Source organism: Gossypium arboreum, chromosome 12 (genome assembly GCF_025698485.1).
Source record: "Gossypium arboreum isolate Shixiya-1 chromosome 12, ASM2569848v2, whole genome shotgun sequence".
In the NCBI taxonomy this organism is placed as follows: Eukaryota; Viridiplantae; Streptophyta; class Magnoliopsida; order Malvales; family Malvaceae; genus Gossypium; species Gossypium arboreum.
The window spans coordinates 65251285-65278605 of NC_069081.1; the positions used below are offsets into that span (position 1 = coordinate 65251285).

Genomic DNA, 27321 nt, shown 5'->3' on the forward strand with positions numbered 1-27321 from the left:
CCTTGCCCATAACTTGTCATGGCCGCCACTCTTCCCTTTTTTGGGCAAATTGACATGCAAAACCACTCTTTTGCATGCATGTACTATTAGACCATTGTAAGATTAGCCTATCACCTTTCAACAATGTTTCATACAAGTCCATTTTAAATAAATTCACATAGAAATGATCAAATTAATGCATGAAACTTCCACACATGCATTTACTAACATCATAAACATAGAATATAACTTTTAATTACTTATAAGACTCGGTTTAGTGGTCCCGAAACCACTTTCCGACTAGGGTCAAATTAGGGATGTCACAATGAGAATGTGTATTAATAAAGCGATTCATTTAGTTATGTAAATGTAATACTTTAGTCAAAGCTGATTTCATTACTTGAGACTTACTAAGCATTGAAATGCTTACCCGTTGCTTTGGCTCTCTTTTATAGATTTTGCTCGTTAGCTATCGGATTCGGGATCATCGAAGTCGAAGTCATCCACACTATCAAAGCCCCCATTTTGGTACAATTTTGGTTGAACTTTGAAATGGCATGTATAGGGCTACCCTTTTGTTGTAGGTCATGTACCTTTCGGTTTTGTGTATACTTGGATAGCCATGCGAAAATGGCTTATATACGTTTTTAGCATAGTACTATAATCGTTTGTATGTTGATCATTATGAGGTATGGAATAGTTTTGAAACGATTAGCCATTGGAATGGTTAATCATGATCACACTTTGTGCTATGTATGCAAAAAGGGCCAATTGAATCATGGAAATCATGAAATAGGTGAAGCCTACCTTAAAGGCAGATGCTGACAGCAGCAGTGATGTGGATGTGAAAAATCACTAAAAATAGTAGGAATGGTATTAAATAGTGGATAAATTATGCAAATGAACCTTGATGAATCTACTTTCATATGGAAGAAACGAAACGGTCATATGAGTTATATGTTAAGAGATATTAAAGTTCTCGTGAAACAGGGCCAGAACGGTTTCTGGATCCCCTGTTCCGACTTTGGAAATTCATTGTAAATTAACCAGAGATAATTAGGAGTCATTCCATATATTTATAGATTCCTCTCTGAGTCTAGTTTCTATAGAAACAAACGGCATCAGTATTAAATCCCTGTACAGGGAGATATCCAATTCGTAATGCGTAAAGGTCAGTGTAGTCGAACCCTGGATTAGGGGAGACTTTAACTAATAAACTGTACTAATTGGCCCGACCAAAAATTCTAGAAAAAAATATGTTGATGGACTTATGAGTCTAGTTTCAGGGAAAAATTACGAAACTGATTTTCGAGCTTTAAAACTCAAGATATGATTTTTAAGGCGACAGTGACACAGTAACTAGCTAGTCTGGAAAATTTTTTTTATGGACTGTGAAAACAATTAAGTTAAGTCTGTGTGCACCTTGTGTTCGATTCCGGTAACGGACTCGGGTACGGGGTGTTACAGCTACAATGGCATCTTTTTTCTCAATTTGCCTAGTCTCCCTTAACCTCTTGTTTCTCCTTTGCTTTATTCCATCTATTTGCTATGGAGCTACCTTTGATCCCTTCACTGAAAAAACAAAAATCACCTATCATGATGGCCCAATCCTCATTGGAACCGTAAATTTACACCTTATCTGGTATGGAAAGCCTAAAGAAATTCAAAGGGAAGTGATTATGGACTTCCTCAAAACATTGAACACAGAAGGCGATAAGAAAGTCCAACCTCACGTTTCGAGATGGTGGAATGTGGTTGAAAGCTATCAATTGGATATGAAAGGAAAACCAACTATAGGAGTTGAGAGCCCTAAAATTGAAGTGAAAGTGGCAAAAGAGGACACCATTGATTATGCATATGGGAAAGTCTTGACAACACAATATGATATTCCACGTCTTATTAAAGATGTCAATCATGGAGATCCGAACCTCGTCCCTCTCATCATAACTGCAAAAGATGTGAGTATGCATGGGCTTTGCGCTGGACAATGTGCTGACTACGGGATTTTTGGTAAGTTTTCACCTACTTTCTCTCTTTTTTTTTTTTTACTGATACATACGTACTAATTATAATCAAATTTGTAATGAAATTATAGAGAACAACAGGGGATTCATCGTGATTAGAGACCCTGAAATAGAATGCCCTGGAGCACGTGGATGGCCTTTCCACGAGGTTTATGCAGGGCCAAAGGGACCCGTCTTTAAACCACCAAATAAAAATATAGCAGCTGACGCAATGGTAGTTGCATTGGCAAGTGCATTAGTTAATACAATCACCAATCCCCAAAATACGGGCTTTTGATGGTGGAATCAAGTTTGAACCAATCGAATCTGCTACAGCTTGTAAAGGCATTTTCGGTCCCAGAGCCGCCCCTGGAAACCCTGGCAAGGTCTTTACTGATTGAAAAACTGGCGAGAATTTTAATGCTTATGGAAATAACGGGCGTAGGTTCTTGCTTCCGGCAATTTGAAACCCTACAACTTCTACCTGTTGGACTATCACTTCTTGCTATTTTTCTACTTGAAACATCTCTGACGTGTCTAAAAAAACTACATTTTCAAACTTATGCAAAATTTAACTTTTATAAAAGGAACCCCTATTTTTATATATAATATTATCCTCCAATAAAATTCATCACATTTGTAAAGATTTAGGTGTGATTTCATTCAAAGTCGTTTATTATACTTAGGGACATGCCCAACTCTTAAAATTAATGTGTAGCTCATCGATTCAATTTCACGATCTTTTAGCTTTAGAAAGTTAGGGGACTTCTGATAATTCAATTTTTTAAGAAAAAATTAATACAAAATATAGGATAAGTCATTTTGAAGAATGAAAAAATATTTTAAAATCATTTAGAAACATTTTGTGGGTGGTTAGAGGTGTCTAGACTCATTTTCAAATTTTAAATGGCTCAAAACTCTTAAGACAGTACAGCGACACAAGCCCAAGGCCTATGCATCGATACATAGAAACTATGGTCGAATACCTAGGCAAAAAAATGTATCTTTTTACCTACTGACATGCAATATACATATAACTTTATATAAGTTTCGAAACTTGGACCCCTGGAATAATAAATACACCTCAAATACACTTCTAAACATCATGAAATCATTCCCATTAGCTTTAAATTAAGGGTAAATTACACCAACAGTCACTCAACTTTGGGGTAGTTAACAAAACAGTCACTCAAGTTTCAATTTAGTCACTCAATTTTCAAAAAATAACAAAACAGCCACCACTAACCATTTTTCGTTACACCTGTAATGGAGCTATCATTTGTTGTTATTCACTTAACCTAAATGCCATTTTCCATCCCTCTTCCATCCCTCTCCCATCCCTCTCCCTCTCCCCCACCATCCATCCCCCTACCACAAACTCCTTTACTTTTTTGCAGATCTCCCCACCATTACCCTGTCCCTCTCTTCCCCTTATTCCTTCTTGACAATCATCCCAAAGGAAAATGACCCCAAGATGGCATCAAAAGTGTGGCCATAAAGACCGGACCTTTATGCCATATGCACCATGCTTGCACGCTGAATGTTTCCATATTTCCAAATAAAGCCTGAAATGAAATTGGTCTCAATTACAAAGCTTTTCTTTGCCAAAAAGACGAAGCTAACATGGGGAGTTGCAGTTTGCTTACTAAGTAGACCATAGAAATGAGCTCAATATAAAAACTCAACATCCAAGCATTTGGGTCTCTTTCAAAATCAAAGTAACCAATGTAGATTGAATAGACCCAAAGAGGAAATAGAAGGAAACCAATATTATCTCTGATGGATACCTTTTCAAAACTGCAACCTGTAAATTTAGTAGGGAAAGTATCAATTTGAAGTAGCCAAAGCATCGTGGATTATGAAATAGCATATTAAATTACCTGACTAACGATTTTTGCTAAAAGTGAAAAAGAGGCAGTAGCGATGAAGAGTCCACCTATGAGCCAATTGTTAGATGTTGCTAACATGGTAGAAAGGAGATGGTGTAAATGGAATTGAATTGGTGGAGAAAGTATTGGCATAGCAACAAAGATTAAAGACAATAAATTATGTCATATAGTAGAAAAAAAATGGAATAGCAGCAGAGATGAACCTGAAGATAATAGCAAGTAAGAAAGTGAAAGTTAGGATTAAGTTCACAAGAGCAGAAGCAAGGGTTGGATAGTTGTATCTTACACCAATGATTACATAGTTTTGCCTCAAAGTGATCTTGCAAAAAACCTAGTTTTATAACCCAATTTTTTTCACCAATAAAGGAATTATTGAACTCTGTTTAGATTTAATTACATACCTAGCAATGCTTAAGCAGAAAATTTTGCACAAAATAGATAAAGTAATTGGTGGTATAAAGAAGTCCTAAAACAAAAATAAATAGCATTAATTTCTCATCCATGGATTTAATTGATAGATAGATGAGAACCTTGTGAGGAAAAAACCTGCTTGAAGAAGAATGAGAGAAGCTAGAGCATTTGAGTAGATGACAAGGACAAAGTGACTGATTCCATTGGACATGGCAACTTTGTTGTAACAACCCGTTTTTAGTCCAATCAGAACAGTGGTTTTGGGACCACAAATTTGATGTTGAAAAATTATTTTAATATTAATTTCGGTATTTATAGCATGTTATTTGATATCTGTGAAAATTTCGTGAGTTAATTTTATCGATCGGTTGGTTAATTTGATAAAAATGACTAAATCGCGTAAAATACAAAAGTTGCATTCTACTTGTTAAAGGTATTTAATAGCTATGGTTTATTAAAGTGAAGGTCCTTATGTTGTAATTAGACCATTAATAGTATGAGTGGACATATATGGACATTTAATGGATGTTTTGAATGGATTTTCATTAAGGTTAAAATGGTAATTAGCATAATTATTATATGTTAAATAAAACAAAAGCCAAATTAGCCTTATATTCATCTTCCTAGCCAAAAATTAGGGCTTAGAAAGGCCATAAAAATTGCTTGAAGATTTGGCACAATTTTAGCTTGATTAAGGTACGATTTTAGCTCGATTTTTTTATGATTTCTATGTTTTTGTAATCGTTGCAGCTCAATCTAGATAGCCCGTACCTTTAATTTTAAAATTGTTAAAGATTTTGAGAGTTGTTATTATTGAATCTATGAGTTCTTTGATGTTTAATGTTCAAATATGAAGGCTTGATGATAGTTTTACATGTTTGGTTAAGTGATTTTTGATGAAAATGCTAAATAGGAATTAAATTGAGAAAAGTTTAAAGTTGGTGGTTAAAATGTGAAATAAATGAAGATTATGGGCTGCTAGGGGCACTATGGTAATTCAGCTAGCATAGTTTAGTCTTCAATTTCATTAATTTGTGATTTCGTAAAATAAGGACTAAATTGTAAAAAATGTGAAATTTGTGGGCCAAAAGTGTAAATGTGTTTTAAAGTGTATTTTGGACTAAATTGAATGATTGAATGATTGAATAATTTGATTTTGAATTAGATCAAGAAAAGCAGAATACGGACTTGGATCGGGGAAAAGATAAAGTTATCGACCAATCGACTCAATTCGTTGTTCAAGCATTCGAGGTAAGTTCATTTGTATTAAGCATTACAATAATTATGCTTTAGTTCTTTGATTTTGCATAAATTGTATATACGGGACTACAGATATGTTCGATGACAAATCAGTTATTTGTGGCACTTAGTGCGGATATGACATAGCTTCGGCTATATATGGCACTTGTGTGCGATTCGACAAAGCTTCGACTATTGATAAGTCGTAATTTATACATATTTTTATCCCATGCTTAGCACATTTTTGGATGAATTATCATTAGATTTGTGGAATTCGATGCTCCTAATCCCTTAATTTCATGTTTTATACTTAGATGAGCATAGGAGAGTAAAAAGAGCGAGAAACGGGCCAAAAATGGAGAAAATGGGTCAACGTGGGAAATCAACATGGCATGGACTTCCCCACACGGGTAGACCACACTCCCGTGTCTATTTAGCAGACTCTAACATGGCCTAAGCCACCCCACACTGGCGTGTCACACGGGCGTGTCCTGTCGAGCCCAAGTCTAATTCTATTCGGAAAAGGCCACTTTTGAGGGTTTGTGTGACAGCCCTAAATTGACCCTAGTCGGAAAGTGGTTTCGGGACCACTAAACCGAGTCATAAAAATAATTAACCATCATAATTGATGCTCATTATATGTACATATGCATGTGTGAAAATTTCATGTTTGAATTTTGAAAATTTTAAGTGAATTTTGCTAAATAGGACTTGTGTGAGAAAACTTAGAAATGTGATAGGCAAATGTTGAAGTGGCCTATTGATGCATACTAGGAAAGGTTGTCCTTGCATGTCAAATTTCCCAAATTATTCTATAGTGGCCGCCAAGATGGGTGTTGATGGGCAAAGGAAACATGTTTCTAACATGTTTGGTTAGTGAGGTATGTATGAAGCAATAAAATAAAAAGCTAGCATTAAAGAAAATGTTGACAAAAAAAAAGAAATAATGTGTGTGGATGCCCCATTGCCGTGACTAAGCAAAGAAAGAAAGAAAAAAGTTTTTGTTGCTCATCCTTGGGTGTCTTGGCGAATAGAAGAAGGAAATTGATAAAAGAAAGAAAGGAGAAATTTGGTTATGTTTTGTTCTTCTTGGCATGAACTAAAGGAAGAGAAAAAGGGGGAAGAAGCTAGGTATTCGGTCTTCTACTTGTTTGATTGAGGTAAGTTTTAAGTAAATTCTTTGAGATTTCATAAAAATTTAGTTGATGGATAGGTCTTTGATTGAGCCCATGTGTGAATTTAGATCCTTGTGGTGATTTGGCCATTCGGCTAAGGTCGGAAACTTAGAAGATGATTTCTATTCCTTGTGTTTTGTGAGTAGGGAGCTTAAATTGAAGTTGAATAAGGGGAATATGTGTATTGAGGATGTGACAGCCCAAAATTGACCCTAGTCGGGAGGTGGTTTCGGGACCACAAAACCGAGGCATAAAAATAATTTATAATTTATTTTGATGCCTATAATATGTGTTAATTCATGTGTGACATTTTGATGTTTCGATTTAGAGTTATAAATGTGAATTTCATTAGAAAGGACCTAGTAGTAAACTTTGAAAGTATGATGGGGAAAGGTGTGATGACTAGTTGAACATGCATGCAAAAATAAGGATTTGCATGTCAATTTCCCCCAACATGAAGTGGCCGGCCATGGCAAGAGTGGATGGGCAAAACATGTCATGAAACATGTTTTGTTGGTGCATTAGGGTGAAATAATAAAATAAAGAGCATGGGCAAAGAAAGAAAAAAATGGTCTCATCCATGCTTCCCCCGGCCGTGAGTTGAGAGAAAGGAAAAGAAAAAATTTGGTTCATCCATTCTCATTTTCTTTGGGCTGAAAATTCTAAGAAGGAAGGAAATTTTGCTCCATTTTTAGTTTAGAAGAGATCTAGAAGGAGATTTGGCTATACTTGCATCAAGATTAAGGTATGTTGAGGTTGTGTCATGAGATTCATGCTTGTTTTGGTTGCTAACTTGATGTGCATGTTAGCCATGGTTCAAATCCTTGCTATGCCATGAAAAATGGTATTTGGCCAAGGTTGATATTGTGTTAAAGCCATTGCATGCTAAATGTGAAGCTTGTTGATGATTCATGTAATGATGGATTGACTACTCTTGAAATTTCTTTTTAGTATTCTTGAGTAGGACATTGAATTCTTTGTTTAACCATGACCGAAGTTGAAAGAGTATGGTTGTGATGTATTCGACCATGGTGCATTCATGAGCATGATTTATGCTTGTTACTTGATTGGTAAAATTTGTGTTTGGATGGGTATGAACCCCTTGAGATTGACCTTGCACCTATATGTGTATACATGTTTGCACATGATGTATTGGCATGACATATATACTATTTCAAGGTATATATTTGCTTGTGATGATGTTTGGTTATGAAGTACATGAGAGATGTGTATTGAGCTACAATATGTAATCGTTAGTTAGTAAAATGCATGCTGTTTTGTGTGGTATTAAGTGCATAATTGGCCTCAACATGGACATGCATATTCGGCCACATGAGGGAAATTGGTGTGCATGCATTCAATTAGAGGCAAGCATATTGATGCCTATTCTTGGCTTAGAAAATTCGCTAAGAGGAATATTAACTAATGTGTTGAGTTAGATTAGTGATTTCGTACATATGCGACTTTGATGCCTAATGAGCATATATATTGGCTAGGTATCTTGAATTCCTCTTCGATGCTCAAATGATAAAACCAATTTATTTGTTAAATTAAGCTCAAGAGCAAAGGGAGCTAAATCCGATAAGGGAAGGAAAAAGTCGTCGAATAGCCGTCGAAATCGTTCGACCACGTCCGAGGTAAGTTTTGATATCGAAACTTAGATTTTGATTCGATTGAATGAAGTAATAAGCAATCGAAATTGTGCCTTTGTATGTGGCCATTGAGCCGAAATGATATTTTGCTAAGTGAATTGTGCATAAAAGTTGTGTTATGAAATTGAAACAAAGATGTGTATGAATGTTGAGTGATATCGGGCTAAGCCGAAGGCAATTGTGCGAGTTATGATATCTGGGCTAAGCCGAAGGCAATTAGGCGAGTTATGATATCCGGGCTAAGCCGAAGGCAATTGTGCAAATTGTGATATCCGGGTTAAGTCCCGAAGGCCTTTGTGCGGGTTACCATAACGGGCTATGTCCCAAAGGCGTTTGAGCAGTAGCTATATCCGGATAAACTCGAAGGTATGTGATTCGAGAACTTTGAACTTGCTAGAAAATTTTCAGTTAATGCACTTGTGAAATTCCCAACAACAAGGTATGTTTTGTGTGTGCTTCGCACACTATGAGTAAGTGCGTATGAATATTCGCTCTAATGATAAATGAGCTATCGGCATTAACTAGGCCGTTATTTGTGTATGAATATAAGAGTTGGGATTGTGAAGTAAGCATGTCTTTGAGAAATTGTGCATATGAATTATTGTTTAGCTACTTGAATGCTATGCTTTGGTTGTGTGTATATTATGGCTCAAACTTACTAAGCATAAATTGCTTACTCCGTTTCTTTGTTTCTCTGTTTATAGATTTTGCTCGTTAGCGATCAGATTCGGGATCATAGAAGTTGAAGTCAACCACACTATCAAAGCCCTTTTGGTACTCCTTTAGTTGAGTTTTGGTTATGGCATGTATAGGACCACCCTCGGTTGTTTTAAGTACTTTGTGATGTATATGTGTGCGGCCATGCGAAAATGGTTCGTAAAAGTGGAGTATGGAATTTGACCATATGTGGTTTGTAATTATATTTGGTTTCATGATGTGATTATGGTTTGGAATGAGAGTGTTGGTCACATGATCAGCCATTGGAATGGCTAAATATGATCATATGTGGACCTAAGTATGACTAGACTATAGTTGGTCCATGGGAACTACAATATAGGTAAAGCCTACCTTAAAAACAGAGGCTGCCAGCTGCAGTGACGTGGATGTGAAAAATCACCAAAATTTGTAGGAATGGTGTTAAATAGTGAATAAATTATGTGATCGAACCTTGACAAGTCTATTTTCATATGAAAGTAACGAAACGATCATATGAACAGTATACTGAGAGATATTAAAGTTCTCGTGAGACAAGGCCAGAACGGTTTCTGGGTCCCCTGTCGTGACTTTGAAAATTTACCATAAATTATCAAGAATGAATTAGAAGTCATGCCTTATATGTCCAGATTCCTTTTTCAGTCTAGTTTCATTAGAAATAAACGGCATCAGTATTGAAACCCTGTACAGAGAGATATTCAAGTTGTAACGCGCGAAGGTCAGTGTAGTCGACCCCTGTAACATGGGTGACTTTAACTAATAAACTGTACCAATTGGCCTGACCAAAAATTCTAGAAAAAAATCTGGGGATGGATATATGAGTCTAAATTCAGGGAAAATTTACGGAATCAGTTTCCGAGTTCTGTAACTCAAGATATGCTTTTTAAGGCAACAGTGACGCAGTTTTCCAGCTTGCCTGGGAATGTCAAGTTGGTCGGTGCTATAAGTGGTTTTGGCTTGTTAACCCCTCGTGTCCGACACCGGCAACGGTCTCGGGTTTGGGGTGTTACAGAGGATTTTGGTAATATGGAAATTCGGCTATGAGAGTGTGTATGTGGTCACTTGCCGAATGTGGGTGTTAAGGTTAGTAGGTTGGCCTAATTCTTGCATTAGAAACTCATGAACTTGATTTAAATACTTTAAATTTATGGTAGTTAAATGGAATAGAAAGGATCTATTCGGCCATAGTAGCTATTGAGGGTTTAAGTTTGTGATTCGTGTTAAATTTGATGATAGGAAGAAAAATTGACTTGTGTATGTGTAGTTGCCGAATGTGAATTTGGGTAACCTTTCTTGTAACATTGGCATTTTAAAAGTGGCTAATAGGGATTTTAATGAAAATTATGCCAAGGCGAATGTATCATGAAGTGAATAAAATGCTACATTGTGCTTATATGTATATTCGCCAAGGAAGCATGATATGAAGCTTGATAAGCTTGAAAGACGAATGACCGAATGAGCTATAGGTCATGTAGGGGTTAATTTTATGCATATGTGAGTGTGTGGCATTAGTAGTTAATGGTATTCGCATTATTTAACTAAGAATTGAAATGAATGCTTGAAAGTTAAATAGGTCACCCAAGTGACCGAATGTGTTAAAAGCAAAATATGGTTGCCGTATGTGTGTGTTTGATTGAGAAGTAAATTTGTTTGATTTAGCTCAAGAACTCAAAGGATCAAAGTTGGACAAGGGAAAGACAAAGTAATTGAATAGCCGTTGAAGACGTGCGACAACATCCGAGATAAGTCATTAAGCACATATTTGATATTGCTTAAATGATTGTAAAATTTATGCAATTGTGTTTAATGGGATGATATATATATATATATAAATGAAAATGTATGTGTATGGAATGATGACATTTGTTGAATGTAAAAGAAATAGTGAAATGTGTAGGAAGTTGCTTTCGGCACTAAGTGTGCGGGCAATACGAGTGTACGGTGACGAGATTGAAACTAAGTGTGCATGCTGGAAATATATGGCACTAAGTGTGCATGCTGGAAATATATGGCACTAAGTGTGCGAGCTCGAAGGGTATGGCACTATGTGTGCGGGCTTAAATCGCATGGCACTAAGTGTGCGAAATCGAGTATTAAGCACTGTGTGTGCGTACTCTATATATATATATATATATATATCTCCGATCGAACAATTATATGGAGGGTGTGTCTCCATCGAGTTGAGTATGGGCAGCGGATCGGGTAAGTACCTTGAGCTCATGACGAATAGGCAATATGTTCATGCTCGGGGTTGAGCTTGGTAAGCTTTAAATCTATCTGATGATTGAAATTGTATGGTTGTGGTGGAAATGAGTTAGTATGTGAAAATGCCTTAAATATCTTGTTGTGTGGAATATGAAATGTGGATGTATGACTTGGTATGAGATTGAACCGACAGGTCCGAGGAATTATGGTATAGTTTTGATATGGATGAGTGTACCTAGCCTCGTTTATTGTTTCATGTTGTGGCAACTTTATAAATGGATGGTTGTTGAATGCTTATGACTTACTGAGTTATAAACTCACTCGGTGTTTTCTTGTCACCCATTTTAGGTCTCTTGGACTCGTATTGTTTGCGTGCTCGGAACCGTCGTTGAAGTCATCACACCGGCTGGAAATCTTTTGGTATTGTCTTCGTAGTTGAACTAGGAGAACATTTGGCATGTATAGGCTATTTTGTTTTGTTGAATTGTGGGTTGTAAACTTTAAGCCATGTGAAAATGGCCTATGTGGTCGTTGAGTGGGATGCTAGAACCTATAGCCACGAGTCTTAGAAAACTTTAATTTTGATAAGGTGGCCATAATTTGTGTCATGTATAATGGATGATTAGTAAGGCCAAGGAAAGATTCATGAAATTGGCATAGTCTACTGCAGTAACTGTTGCGGACAGCAGCAGTGATATGAGATTGAAAAATCACTAAAAATAGTAGAAGTAGAATTAAATAGTGAATAAATTATGAAATTGAACCTTGATGAACCTATTTTCATATGGACAAAACGAAACGACCGTATGAGTAGTATACTGAGAGATATTAAAGTTCTCGTGAGACAGGGCCAGAACGGTTTCTGGATCCCCTGTCTCGACTTTGAAAATTTACCATAAATTATCCGGAAGGAATTAGAAGTCGTTCCTTATATGTGCAGATTCCCCTTTGAGTCTAGTTTCATTAGAAACAAACGGTATGAGCATTGAAGCTCTGTATGATAAGATATCCAGGTCGTAATGCGCGAAGGTCAGTGTAGTCAACCCCTGTAACATGGGCGACTTTAACTAATAAACTGTACCAATTGGCCCGACCAAAAATTTTAGAAATAAATCCATGGATAGATATATGAGTCTAAATTCAGGGAAAATTTACGGAATCAGTTTCCGAGTTTTGAAACTCGAGATATGATTTTTAAGGCGACAGTGACGCAGTTAGCTAGCCTGCCTGGAACAGCAATCAAATATTACAAAGAGAGTAATAAGGGAAGTAAGACCGGTAACACCACGTGGTCAAATCCGGTGACGGTCACGGGTTTGGGGTGTTACAGTTTGGAAGTATTCTAAAGCCTATATAAACACCCTAGAAGGGCACCTAGAAGACACACGAAGTAGGAGGCAAGGAATTACTCGAAGAAATCCGATTGATCCATCTCAGAAGCCAAATCCTCCTTCTAGACTGAAGATCTCCCTTCAATTTCCTTCAGGGGTTTTTGGATTTTCTTTATGTTTTGTTATCATTATTCTGCTGAGATATTTTCTTTTACACATATGAACTAAATCCCCTAAATACCTAAGGGGAGTGAAGCCTAAGATGGATCTTATTATTATTTTCTGAATTATATGATAAATACTTGATTTGTAGTCCCTATCTAAGAGTAGATCTAGCATAATTAAGCGGAATTGATTTCACCCCTAGAGATGGGGTGACATAAATTTGCCGGATTAGGGTCAAACCTAATAAGGGAATCCATAGATCGAGTTAATGCAACACTAGGGGTTTTAATTAGAAAGAGATTTCAATTAATCAACCTAGGGTTAGACGTTATTAGTCTCGAGAGAGATAATAATATAAATTAGGGATTTCTACGGATCAAGTCAAGTGAATAAATCGTCTAATTCAGAGTCAAATAACAAGTGAAGTCTAGGTGGATTTTCCCTTGGGTATTGTCCAAATCAATTAGTTTTCCAAAATTATTTCCCCAATTTACTTCATGTGCATTCTTAGTTTAGTTAATTAGTTTAGATAAAGCAAATCCCCTTATTTTTAGGCTAGATAATAAAAAAAAGGCTAACACTAGTAGTTGTAGTTCTTGTGGGTTCGACATTCCGGTCTTGCTATAAGCTATACTACTGTTCGATAGGTGCGCTTGCCTTTATCTTGATAATAGTTAGTTTTCAAGTACGATCAGTCATAAATACAAAAGTTATCACGCTTATCAAGTTTTTGGCGCCGTTGTCGGGGAACTAAGATATTAGGAACGCTTAATTTTTATTACTTTAGCCAATTATTTTTTGTAACAGTCCAATTTTGACCGTAATTGGAACGGTGGTTTCGGGACCACGAATCCAAGTCAGAATAATATTTAAATATTATTTTATATGGTTAAAATGTGTGCAGTTGATTTTGTGAAAGTTTCGTTTAAAAATTTTAGTGTTTGGAGGTCGATTTATTTAAAAAGGGTTTAATATCGTAAAATGGAAAATTTAAGGGTTAATGTATAAGGGCCAAATTATTATTGTTTTTATATTATGGAATATTAAGGTTGCAATTTGGCCACAAATAGGAATTAGTGGCCGGCCAACATGCATGAATTTATAACTTGAATTGTTTATTATATTTTATGGCATTATGGTATATTTTAATACATGTTAATATATTATATTTGATAAAAAGATGAAAGTGTTCATCTTTCTTATTATTTTCTGTCGAAACTAAGAGAAAAGAAAGTTTAAGCTTTGGTATTTTCGGTCCTTGCAAATTCAATTAGGTAAGTGATTTGAGTTCTGTTTTTATTAATTTTTACGTTTTTGAGATCGTTGCTATGAAGACTATAAAGCCACGCTCGAAATTTTGAAATTGATTATGTATTCGTGAAGTGTCATTGTTGATAGTTTGATGGAATTTATGTTCGATGTTAGAAAATAAAATAAACGTGTTAGATTAACATTTTTGGCATTGGAATTTTTTGTAATTTTGAGCATTTAGGGTTAAATTGCAAAAATAGTAAATTGAAGGACTAGATTGTGAAATTAGTGAAATGGGAGGACTTATATAAGCCTAGTGAACATTTGGACCTAGCATTGTATATGCAAATTTTTCATATTTTGCATTTTGTGAAAATTGGATTAAATTGTAAAAGTGTATAATGTTAGGGGCAAATTGGTAAATTGCTCAATTATGTGTATTTGGACTTAAATGAATGAAATTCTATTTGAATGAGCTTAATTTGAAACTTTTTAGATCAAGAACCAAAAAGATCGGACGTGGATCGGGGAAAATAAAAAATCGTTGAGTAGTCGAATTCAACTGTCCATCGATATCCTAGGTAAGTTATTAAGCAATTTTTTGTTTTGTTATTGATAAAATTTAAATCAATTTAAGTAGATGAGCCAAATTGAATTACATGAAAGATTGATGTTGCCGAATTCAAAGGGAATTGATGAATTTAAATTGATGTGTATTGAGTAAAGGAATTTAGGCACTAAGTGTGCGAGTATAAACGATTACCGGTGTGAATCTTGCACTAAGTGTGCGAATGTGGTTATTGAGCACTAAGTGTGCAAACTCTATATATATTTTTGAGTAAACATTAGCACTAGGTGTGCGATTAATTGATTTGATCGGGAATGGTTGAATGAATTAAAGCTTTAAACTTATTGATGTACAACTATGATGTATAGCTCAAGTTTGTGCAGGTGAGTATCGATTCTACGTGATGGATATTATAAATTGAAAGTATGTATAATGATAGATTGGTTTTAATGGCTTTGTGCTCGAATATATTAATGTTATATGATGATGGGATATTAAATGCATTCGGTTTTGTGTTTTTAGAGTAATGTAGTATATTGTGGTTGAGTAGATGTATATTGGACTTAGTAAAAATTGAGTATATGTTTAATAAACTGCCTTGAATTTGGTAAGATATTGATTAAATGATCTAGTAGCATGATTTAGGTAGATGATACTAGACTATTAGATTGAATTTGGAGTTTTTGATGCTTATAACTTACTAAGCTATGGTGGCTTACTTTGGATGTGTTTTTCTTGTCTCTATTTTATAGATTTTGGAGATCGTTACGTGCTCAGGGATCGTTAGTAAAGTCATCCACACTATTTTCAATATTTTGGTATTTTTAAAAGTTGGTTTGGTACTTATGGCATGTATAAGCTAATTTTAAAAGTTGGTTTGGTACTTATGGCATGTATATGCTAATAACTCTTTTGGAGATGTTTAAATTTCATATATGTATAATGGTTAAGTCATGCGAAAATGAGTTAATTTAGATGTTAAAGTTTGGTTATGCTTGGTTGTGGTTTGAGTTTACCTTTATGTGTGATACTTAAACTATGAGTATGTGACATCCCTAAAGTGACCCTAGTCGGAAAGCGGTTTCGGGACCGCTAAACCGAGTCACTAAATCATTTGAGTATTATAGTTACTGTCTAAATATGTGAAAATGCATGTGTGAATTTTTAATTTTTTGATTTAGTTAATTTGAATGTGAATTGAAAGAAAAAGGGCTCATGTGAAAGGATTCAATTATATGTGGCTAATTTTAAGAGGTTAATAAAGGAATGAAGTAAAATAAATGAAGTTGCATGTCAAATAATCCATTTGACAAGGATAGTGGCCGGCCATGACAAAATTATGGGCAAGGAAACATGTTTCCAACATGTTATGTTAGTGGGGTATGTAGGAAACAATAGAATAAAAACTAGCATTAAAGAAATGAACAAAAAAAATGAGCATGGATGCCCCCATTGTGCCGTAGCTAGAGAGAAAGAAGAAGAAAAAGGTTTTGTTCACCCTTTTACCTTGCCATTGCCGTGAGTGAGGGAGAGAAAGGAAGGAATTCTCATCTTTCTTCTTCTTCATTGCGAAATTGAGAAAGGAAAGATTTAAAAAGAAACCAAGGCATTCGGCCATAGCTATTTCAATGGAAAGGTATGCATTGTGATTTTCGTTTACTAATTGATATTGAGATTAAGTTGATAAGTGTATAGTCTAGCTAACCCATAACAAAACTCATGGATTCATGGTGGGAGACAAGAATGGTAGTTGCCGTATGTATGGGCATATATGCACTTTGGAAAGGAGATTTTGGTGTCATTTGAGTTCCCTTTATGAATGTATGTGCATGAGTATTCGGTCATGTTATTGTTTCATGTTGAAAATGTTTAATGCTTAAGGTGTTGTATAATTTTACTTGTGAATGAACTTGAGAACATCTAAATTATTAGTTGGAGGTGCGAATGTGGTCTTGGATGAATCTTAAAGAACAAAGAAATTTTGGGTGACTAGAGGTCAAGGACATTCGGCCAAAGGCTTGTGTGCTAGCAAAGTCGGCCTAGATGTGGTAAATGTTAAGTGTTAAATGCAATGGGAATGCTAGATTAATGTTGCACATTCAGCTATAGTTAGGCATGTTGATGATCTCATTTAGACAATTAGACATAAAAGGGTGGTAATGAGGTTGAAAATTTGTTGAATGGCTGGTTGGGAAATGAATGAAACATTCGGCCATATGGGGTATAAATGGGCATAGGTGTTAAATACCTTGTATTGGAAATTTGGATGAATAAGTAGCAATAAATTAAGATGAGATTGAGTAAATTTTCAGCTTAGTTGTGTTAAGTATTCGGCAATAATCATAATGATGTATATGAATGCCGTATGTTTGTGTTTGATGGAGAGGTAAATTGTTTGATTTAGCTCAAGAGCAAAGGGGAACTAAATCGGACAAAGGAAAGGAGAATGCAAACGAGTAGCCGATTTGGAACCGTTCTACCCAAAACTAGGTAAGTCATTAAGCATATATTTGGTGTTGATGTAAATGACCATATTATATACATAATTGTGTTTAAATGAGTTGATGTGTAAATGAAAATGTATGTGTATGGAATGATGCCATTGTTGAATGTATAAAGGCAGCAACATGCATAAGGTATTGGTCTCGGCACTAAGTGTGCGGGTATAAATGGACACGGTGACAAGATTGGCACTAAGTGTGCGGGTTTAAAAATTGTACAGCACTAAGTGTGCGAACTGAAAATATATAGCACTAAGTGTGCGAGCTGAAAACATATAGCACTAAGTGTGCGAGCTGAAAATATATAGCACTAAGTGTGCGAGCTGAAAATTATATAGCACTAAGTGTGCGAGCTGAAAATATATAGCACTAAGTGTGCGGATTCACTATATGCTCTTGCGTTACAATTGGCACTGAGTGTGTGACATTATCGAGTTAATCCCGGACAGCGGATCGGGTAAGTACCTTGAGCTCATGGCGAATAGGCACTATGGTCATGCTCGGGGTTGAGCTTGGTAAGCTTTAAATCTATGTGATCATTACAATTGTATGATTGTGGTGAAAATGAGTTGGTGTATAAAAATGACTCAAATATCTTATTGAATAGAATATGAAATGTGAATGTATGACTTGGTACGAGATTGAACCGAAAAGTCTAAGAAACTATGGTATAGTTCGATATGGATGGAACAATTAGCCTTGTTTCATTGTTTCACTTTGTGATGAATTTAGCTAATGGATAATTGTAAAGTGCTTATGACTTACTGAGTTATAAACTCACTCGGTGTTTTCTTGTCACCCATTTTAGGTCTCGTGGACTCGTCTCTTTTGTGTGCTCGGAACCGTCAACGAAGTCATCACACCGGCGAGCAATTTTTGGTATTGTCTTCTTAGTCGATAGGAGAAAATTGGCATTTATAGGCTATTATGTTTTGTTGAATTGTGGGTTGTAAACTTTAAGCCATGTGAAAATGGCCTATGTGGTCGTCGAGTGGGATGCTAGAACCTATAGCCACGAGTCTTAGGAACTTTAATTTTGATAAGGTGGCCATAAATTGTGTCATGTATGATGGATAATTAGTAAGGCCAAGGAAAGATTCATGAAATTGGCATAGTCTACTGCAGTAACTGTTGCGGACAGCAGCAGTGAGATGAGATTGAAAAATCACTAAAAATAGTAGAAGTAGAATTAAATAGTGAATAAATTATGAAATTGAACCTTGATGAATCCATTTGTATATGGACGAAACGAAACGACCATATGAGCAGTATACTGAGAGATATTAGAGTTCTCGTGAGACAGGGCCAGAACGGTTTCTGGGTCCCCTGTCTCGAATTTGAAAATTTACCATAAATTATCAAGAAGAAATTAGAAGTCGTGCCTTATATGTGCAGATTCCCCTTTGAGTCTAGTTTCATTAGAAACAAACGGCATGAGCATTGAAGCTCTGTACGAGAAGATATTCAGGTCGTAATGCGCAAAGGTCAGTGTAGTCGACCCCTGTAACATGGGCGACTTTAACTAATAAACTGTACCAATTGGCCCGACCAAAAATTCTAGAAATAAATCCATGGATATACATATGAGTCTAAATTCAGGGAAAATTTACGGAATCAGTTTCCGAGTTTTGAAACTCAAGATATGATTTTTTTAAGGCGACCATGACGCAGTTAGCTAGCCTGCCTGGAACAGCAATCAATATTACAAAGAGAGAAATAAGGGAAGTGAGCCCGGTAACACCACGTGTTCAAATCCGATGACGATCTCGGGTTTGGGGTGTTACAGAGTATTTAAATATAGTAATGATCAGTATGGGTTGTAGTATTAGTTTGGTAAAAATTTGAATATGATGGAATAATGAGCATTAATCGAGTTTAATTATTATATGCTATTGTGGTGTCAGTTTAATCATGATATGTATATGTTGTGATAAGTGAGTTGTTTTATATGTTCTTGGTTGATGATCGAAAATTTATACTTATAATTTGATCAATTATGGATTGGATATTGATATTAGGTGGTAATAGCAAATGTAAGTATGTTTTAAGCTTATTAATTGGTATTTATATTAGGTTTATTATATATATATGATTTTGGTATGTACATTGAGCATATATTGTTTTAGATAGACGTTCAAAATGGTTGAAATGGACATGGTCATTTTGCTTAAACATTGTTGAGAAATGATGCACATTTGGTCTTGTTATAATGTTACTTCATGCGCATAATTTTTGTTAAGTATATATATACCTTATTTTGTTGAGTAAATATCAAACATTGGTGGTATTTGGTTTAATCTATTAATTATTGTTAAATGATTTCGTAGAATGGTCAATTGACTTTGTAAGTAAGTATAAGCAAATACTGTTGTGATCGTTAGGTAATACCTCATAACCCCTCCGGCGACGGAATTGGGTTAGGGGGTGTTACATTTTTATTGCAATTTAAATTTATTTTTGCTTATTATTAATTTTTTCTTTTATTTGCTTCTGGCAGGTTTTTATAGTTTATGACTAGAAGAAACCCGTCAGGACCTCTACTTTTTTGATAGTGAGATCGAAACCATAGCTCGTAGAAATCGAATAGAAATAAGGTGAAGCCTATGACAGCCTTAAAATGACCCTAGTCGGAATGTGGTTTCGGGACCACAAAATCGAGGCATAAAAATGATTTCATATTTATTTTATTGCCTATAATATGTGTTAACTCATGTGTGATATTTTTGATGTTTTGATTTAGAGTTATAAATGTGAATTTAACTAGAAAGGATCTAGTAGAAAACTTTGAAATTATGATGGGGAAATGTGCGATGACTAGTTGATCATGCATGCAAAAATGAGGGGTTTGCATGTCAATTTCCCCTTTTATTTGCTAATGGCCGGCCATGACAAAGAATTATGGGCAAAACATGTCAAAAAAAAAACATGTTGGGTGAATGCTTGATGTTAGAAATAATAAAATAAAGAGCATGGGCAAAGAAAGAAAAAAAAATGGTCTCATCCATGCCCCCCCCTTTGCCGTGAATGAGAGAAAGAAAACAAAGAAGAAAAAAAAATGTGTGTGTTCATCTTTTGGCCGAAAATTGAAGGAAAAAGGGAAGAAGGGAGTGAAGCATTCGGCTACCCTAGGTCACTATTAAGGTAAGTTTGATGTTGTGCCATGAGATTCTTGCATGTGTTAGTTGTTAGCTTGAGCTCTACCTAGCCCATGGTCTAAACCTTGCTATGTGATGGAGATGACATTCGGCCATGGATGTATCATTCTTGCTTGGTGTTGATGTTGTGTTGATGAGATATTAAGTGATTTTTGTAAACCATGTTGAAATTTGATTTGTGGGGTGAGTATGGTTTTCGGCTATAAAAGATTAATAAGGGTGATGGTTGTGTTTTATGCTAAACTTAGATAAATAATGGTAGTTGCTTACATCTTGATATCTATGAGTTCCTTTCTTGGTTCTACCATAGACCCACGAAGTATATTTTTATTTGGTGTTGTTGGAGATTATGATAGAAGCTAATGAGTGAGAGTTTGATAGATACTATGAGGTTAAACTTCATGAGATTGTAAGCTTGTAATTTGGATGATGAAATTCATGCTTTGTGAAGGTAAATGGTGAGGAAGGAGCATTCGGCCATGGTAGTAAGATGAAATGCAAAATGTTAGTATTTGATTACTAGTGTATAAATGCGTATTAGCCGAGTCTTGAATTTGAAAGCAAACGAGATATAATCAATACAAGTAACCATACTTGTAGGAAGTATTGAGCATAATTGGCCTCAACATGTACATGCATACTCGGCCACATGAGAAGATTAGTGTTGCATGCTTTCGGTTAGAGGCAAGCATAATGATGCCTTTATCTTGGTTAGGACAATCGGCTAAAAGGGATGTGGGTTAATATATTGAGTTGATGCATGATTTCACATGTATGTGACTTTAATGTCTAATGTATAAATATGGCCTAAGTGCCTTGTACTCCTCTTTTCGATGCTCAAATGATTAAGTCAATTTGTTTGTTTAATTAAGCTCAAGAGCAAAGGGGATCTAAATCCGATAAAGGGAAGGAAAAAGTGGTCGAATAGCCATCGAAATCGTTCGACAACATCCGAGGTAAGTTCTCGAGTAATGGAACTTAGATTATGATTTGATTAGATCATGCTCTTTGTGTGTGGCTATTGAGCCAAAATTGCAAATATGATAAGTGACTTGTGTTTGAATTTTGCTAATGAAAATGAAATACGAATGTGTCATGATTTATTGATAATTGTGCTTGGCTATTTGAATGATGTCCGGGCTAAGTCCCGAAGGCTTTGTGCTAAGTGACTATATCCGGACTAAGATCCGAAGGCGTTCGTGCGAGTTAATAAATCGGGCCAAGCCGAAGGCATTTGTGCGAGTTACTAAACCGGGTTAAGTCCGAAGGCATTCGATGCGAGTTACTATAACCGGGCTTTGTCCGAAGGCATTTGAGTGAGTCGTTATATCGGTTAAATTCGAAGGTGCGTGATTCGAGAACGAGCGATCTTGCTGTAAAAATTTGAGTTAATACGCTTGAAAAATTCCAGCAATGAGGTATGTCCGTATGTGCTTGAAATTAGTTGATTCCTTGAATGATATTCGCTCAGTCGAGTAATGAGCTTCCGGTATTTGGCTAAGATGATCCCTTATGTATGAATATAGGGGTTGGAATGTGAAATAAGTATGATATTGAGAATTTGTGCATATGAAATTATCCGTTAGCTATATGAATGCTATGCTTTTGTTGTACTGGAATCCCTTGCTCAAACTTACTAAGCATAAATTGCTTACTCCGTTTCTCTGTTTCTCTATTTATAGATTTTGGCTCGTTAGATATCGGATTTGGGATCATCGAAGTCGAAGTCATCCACACTATCAAAGCCCTTTTGGTATTCTTTTAGTTGAACTCTAGATATGGCATGTATAGGACTACCCTTTGCTGTTTTTCAAGTACGTTTTGTGATGTATGTGTGTACGTACAGCCATGCGAAAATGGCTCGTAAAAGTGGAGTATGACATTAGACCATTTGTGTTTATGTATATATGTATGGTTTCATGATGTGACTATGGACTGGAATGGAAGCATTGGGCAAATGATCAGCCATTGGAATGGCTAAATATGAGTATATGTGGACCTATGTATGACAAAACTCTAGTTGGTCCATAGAAACCACGAAATAGGTAAAGTTTACCTTGAAAGCAGATCTTGACAAAGAAGAAGTGGTGTGGATTTGAAAAATCACTAAAATTTGTAGGAATGGAATTAAATTGAGTAAATTATGTAAATTAACCAATCTACTTTCATATGGAAGAAACGAAAGCGGTCATATGAGTTATATGTTAAGAGATATTAAAGTTCTCGTGAAACAGGGCGAAAGCATTTTCGGATCCCTGTTCGACTTTGAAAATTCATTGTAAATTAACCATAGATAATTAGGAGTCATTCCATATATGTATAGATTCCTCTTTGAGTTTAGTTTCTATAGAAACAAACGGCATCGATATTGAATCACATGCAGGGAGATATCCAAGTCGTAATGTGCGAAGGTCGGTGTAGTCGATCCTATAAAAGGGAGACTTTAACTAATAAACTGTACCAATTGGCCCGACCAAAATTCTAGAAAAATATGTAGATGGACATATGAGTCTAATTTCAGGGAAAATTACTAAACTGATTTTCGAGCTTTGAAACTCAAGATATGATTTTTAAGGCGACGGTGATGCATAACAAACTTTGTCCGGAAAATTTTAAATGGATGTGAAATGATTAAGTTAAGTCTGTGTGCACCTTGTGTTCGACTCCGGTAACGGACTCGGGTACGGGGTGTTACAAAGCCTACGATACATAGAGGAAGGGTAAGAGGACGATAGTCAAACTACAACCGAAGGGATGGCTGAAAATGAGAATAATCAGCTACCTCTTGTGGTTGTCGCAGATCCAATAAATCAAAATCCTACTCCTCCTACTATGTATGATTATGCTGAACCTAGTTTAAATGGAGCTGAATCTAGTATAGTTAGAGCTGCTATTGCTGCAAATAATTTTGAACTGAGACCTAACATGATTCAAATGATACAACATTTTGTTTAGTTTGATGGTTTGCAGGACGAGGATCCAAACACTCATTTGGAAAATTTTCTGGAATTCTGCGACACCTTTAAGATCAATGGCATTTCTGACGATGCCATTCGCCTTCGGTTATTTCCCTTTTCGTTGAGGAATAAGGCTAAATAGTGGTTGAACTCATTACCACGAGGGTCAATGACTACTTGGGCACAAATGACTGAAAAATTTTACTTAAATATTTTTCCTCGACTAAAACGGCTAAATTGAGGAATGATATCTCTTCTTTTGTATAGATGGATCTAGAAACTCTTTATAATGCATGGGAGAGATATAATGACCTATTGAGAAGGTGCCTTCACCATGGGTTACCTTTATGGTTACAGGTTCAGAATTTTTACAACGGTGTGAACCTCTCAACAAGGCAACTTATCGGCACAGCCCCCGGTGGAACTTTGAACAATAAGACACCTGAAGAGGCTTATGAATTTATAGAAGAGATGTCACTGAATAATTATCAGTGGCAAGTCATGAGAACAAAGCCGACAAAAGCAGTCGACATTTTCAACCTCGATGTGGTTACTATGCTGTCTAACTAGGTAGAACTTTTAAATAAAAAGATTGATGGTTTGTATGGTTCTTCTTAGGTACATCCAGTGATGAGGTGCGATTCAAATGGAGGAGGAGTACACACAGAATATCAATCCTTCAACCTTAGAACCGAGGAGGAACAAGTTCAATATATGGGTAACAATAATTCTAGACCTCAAAATAACCTATACAGTAACACTCATAATGCAGGTTGGAGGAACCATCCCAACTTCTCGTGGGGTGGCCAAGGAAATCAAAGGCCACAACATTCCTCAGGTTTTCAACAACCACCTTAGCAGCGGGAAAAGAAGTGGAACCTTGAGGAGATGCTAACAAAATTCATCTCAGTGTCAGAAACTCATTTTCAGAATACCGAAACCGCACTTAAGAATCAACAAGTTCGATCCAAGGGCTCGAAACTCAAATAGGCCAGCTTGCTAAATTGATTTTTGAATGACCACAAGGCACCTTGCCGAGTAACACTGAATCTAACCCAAGGGAACAGCTTAATGCAATTACCGTTCGAAATAAAGAAGGGTTAGTTGAACCTAAACTAGAACCGAGGAAAGGAATTGTGGTAAGTAAAGGTAAAGATGAGGTGGACCACAGTGAGTGAAAATCGGTAAGTAAAGAGTACAAACCTCGTGTGCCATACCCTAGAGCAACAAGGAAAGACCATACGCACGAACAATTTGGTCAATTCCTTAAATTATTAAATAAATTACATATTAACTTACCATTTATTGAAGCTCTTTTGCAGATGCCAAAAGCAGTTAAATTTTTAAAGGAGCTTTTAGCAAATAAAAGGAAGTTGGTTGAGGCGTCGCATGTGGAGTTAAATGCAGTTTACTTAGCCATTCTACAGAGTAAGCTGCCCAACAAATTGAATGATCCAGGGAGTTTTACGATTCCTTGTTTAATTGGTAGCTTAGATGTTATTAATGCATTGGTTGATTTAGGGGTAAGCATTAATGTTCTGCCTTATAAAATGTTTAAACAGCTAGGTCTTGGGATACCCAAACAAACTAGGATGAGCATTCAATTGGCTGATAAAACCATTAGATTTCCTAGGGGTATCATTGAAGATGTTCTTGTTAAAATCGATAAATTTACATACCCAGTAGACTTTGTTGTTCTAGATATGGAAGAGGATAGTAACATACCTTTGAATTTAGGACGACCCTTTTTAGCAACTGTTAGAACTATTATTGATGTTGGTACAAGTCAACTCACACTTAGTGTGGGTGATGAAACAATCACTCTTCAAGCTCGTAATTCAAGTAACACATCGAATATTGAAGGTGGTTGTATAAGTCATGCTACTAATACTGATCATGTGGTGCAACCTTTTTTCCAGGAAACACGTTCGAAGAGCATACATGAGCCATGTTCAAGTAACAATAAAGGGCCCATCTATGAAGAGCAAAGGCTACAGATCGAGGAATTAGATGAATGGCGGATACAGGTGAAGGAAAAATAAAAAATACACGATACACCAAATTAGCGCCATGATGAACCTAAGGTTAAGACGAATCAATTTAAGATAGGGGACGAGGTAATATTGGATGAAGCAGACCTTCGAGTTGAAGCACATAAGGCTAATTCAAATGAAGTAACACCTTTTACGGTATTGAATATTTTTCCGTACGGTACAGTCGAGGTAACTCATTCCAAATTTGAAACTTTTAAGGTAAATAGTACTCGAGTCAAACCTTATTTTGATAAAATTAATAGTAGAGGTGAGGAGTTTCAACTCCTCAATCCACCGTAATCACACGAAATTGAGGTAAGTCAAGCTTAGACTATAAATAAGCGCTTCTCGGGAGGCAACCCAAGCACTAACGGTGTTGATTTCTTTAAATTTTAGTTTTTAAAATCTAAATCATTAACTGAGTCCTTGAACACAGGTTTTCCAAATACACACGGCCAGGCCTACGGGCGTGCCTTAGGCCGTGCTCATACCATAGGCGACGACACGGCCATGCCATACGGCCGTGTGAAAATAGAGAAAATTTTTTCCCAAAACACGTGATTCGATACGTTGCCATGGCCTTGTGACATGGCCGTGGGTAATCCTGCCAAATCAACATGGGTGTGCAACAAGCCCGTAGTTATAAGCCATGGCAGAAACTGAGAAATTAACACGGGCTTGCGACATGCCCGTGCCCACCTCCCATGGTCGAAACTGTCAAGATAACACGGGCGTCTATATATATACACGGATGTGGGAGAAGCGAACGAAGCAGGACACGGCTGTGTGCACCAACACGCCCAAAGAACATGGGTGAGGACCGAATTCCAAACGCGCCCAAATTTGAAAAACACAAAACACACGGGTGTGCCCCATGGTCGTGTGCCCCAATTTCTATATAAACCCCCACTATTCATCATCCCCTTCCCCAATACCCTAACCTTAGCCGCTGATTTCACCACCGCCGTCGCCATCTAAGCCCCGACCATCACCCCAAAATCAACCCTTTCTTCTCCATTTTCTTCCATACGCATCAAAAGCTTCTATCTTATCCTCCCTTCCCTATATATTCCTTTTTTCTTCCCACTTTCTCCACTCATCCCACGCCACACTGCCGCACCAACACCACCCTCGCAGTCATCCGCCGCACACCGACGTCTCACCTCTCCTTCGTCAAGCACCACCATCGTTTATTATTTGTTTGTTTCCCTTTAACCCCATTACTTTTCTTTCTTTTACTTCTTTTATGGATTTCTTGACTTATAATTGTTTTCACTGTTAATAATTTGCATGCTTATTAACCCTTATTAATAATTTGCATGTTTATTAACCCTTATCTATGTTTAGTGATAGCCAATTTTACTAATGATAAAAATTTATTTAGTCTTTGTATTTTCATTGATCTTTACTCTTGCTTGATTTGCCTACATGATTATGATTATTAATAGTATTATCCACTATCACTTGATTGGTCTTTTCGCATTCGCTTGGATTAACCTTAGCACTATTTAGCCGCTAATTCATATGCAATATCACCATGTTTTGTTTTTAGCATTCTTAAATTGGTGTCCATATTATCTTACGAGCAAGTCATTATTTCTGGATTACTCAAATTTTGCTTGGAGATCTGGGAATTATTGATTACTTAATCTTTTACTCGCAGGCACACCATGACAAACACTCATGGGAAAAAGACTCTCGTCCCCGCCTCGAAGAAGTGCAAAGGCGCAGCATCCTCCTCGGGTCCTACTAACGAGATAGGCACCCATTCCTCCAATTTCCACCAGGACCCCAAAAGGAACTATTCTAGATACTACAAGCCTGATCCCTAGGTGTGGGCCATTGCATTGATTGGACCACCCTAGAGTAGATCCAACTCACTGACTCAATTTGGGCTCTCCTGACTACTGACCCATGCGGGCTCTTCTCCGAAACCATCGAGCCAACATATCTCGAGCTCACATTAGAACTCTGTTCGACCTTCTACCTTCAAGCTATTATGACAGAGTTCGATGATCTCGAAATGGTCCAGTTTCATCTCAGTAGTTTAGTTCTGTAGTTGAGCGTGCTTGAGTTCGGTGTCGCATTAGGAC

General features: G+C 36.5%; 1 protein-coding gene and 1 non-coding gene across 2 annotated transcripts; one reads left to right on the forward strand and one right to left on the reverse strand.

Annotated features, from left to right (window-relative positions):
* Nucleotides 1-1451: 1451 nt before the first annotated feature.
* Nucleotides 1452-27060, forward strand: LOC108465577 (protein EXORDIUM-like 4). The gene is made up of 4 exons (XM_017765933.1): nt 1452-1989; nt 2075-2217; nt 2319-2368; nt 26892-27060. Exons 1-4 carry the CDS (start codon nt 1452-1454, stop codon nt 27058-27060), a joined length of 900 nt encoding a protein of 299 aa, XP_017621422.1.
* LOC128286162 (small nucleolar RNA R71) lies at nt 23430-23536 on the reverse strand. The gene has a single exon (XR_008276707.1). It is a non-coding gene; the product is annotated as a small nucleolar RNA R71 (small nucleolar RNA).
* Nucleotides 27061-27321: the final 261 nt, after the last annotated feature.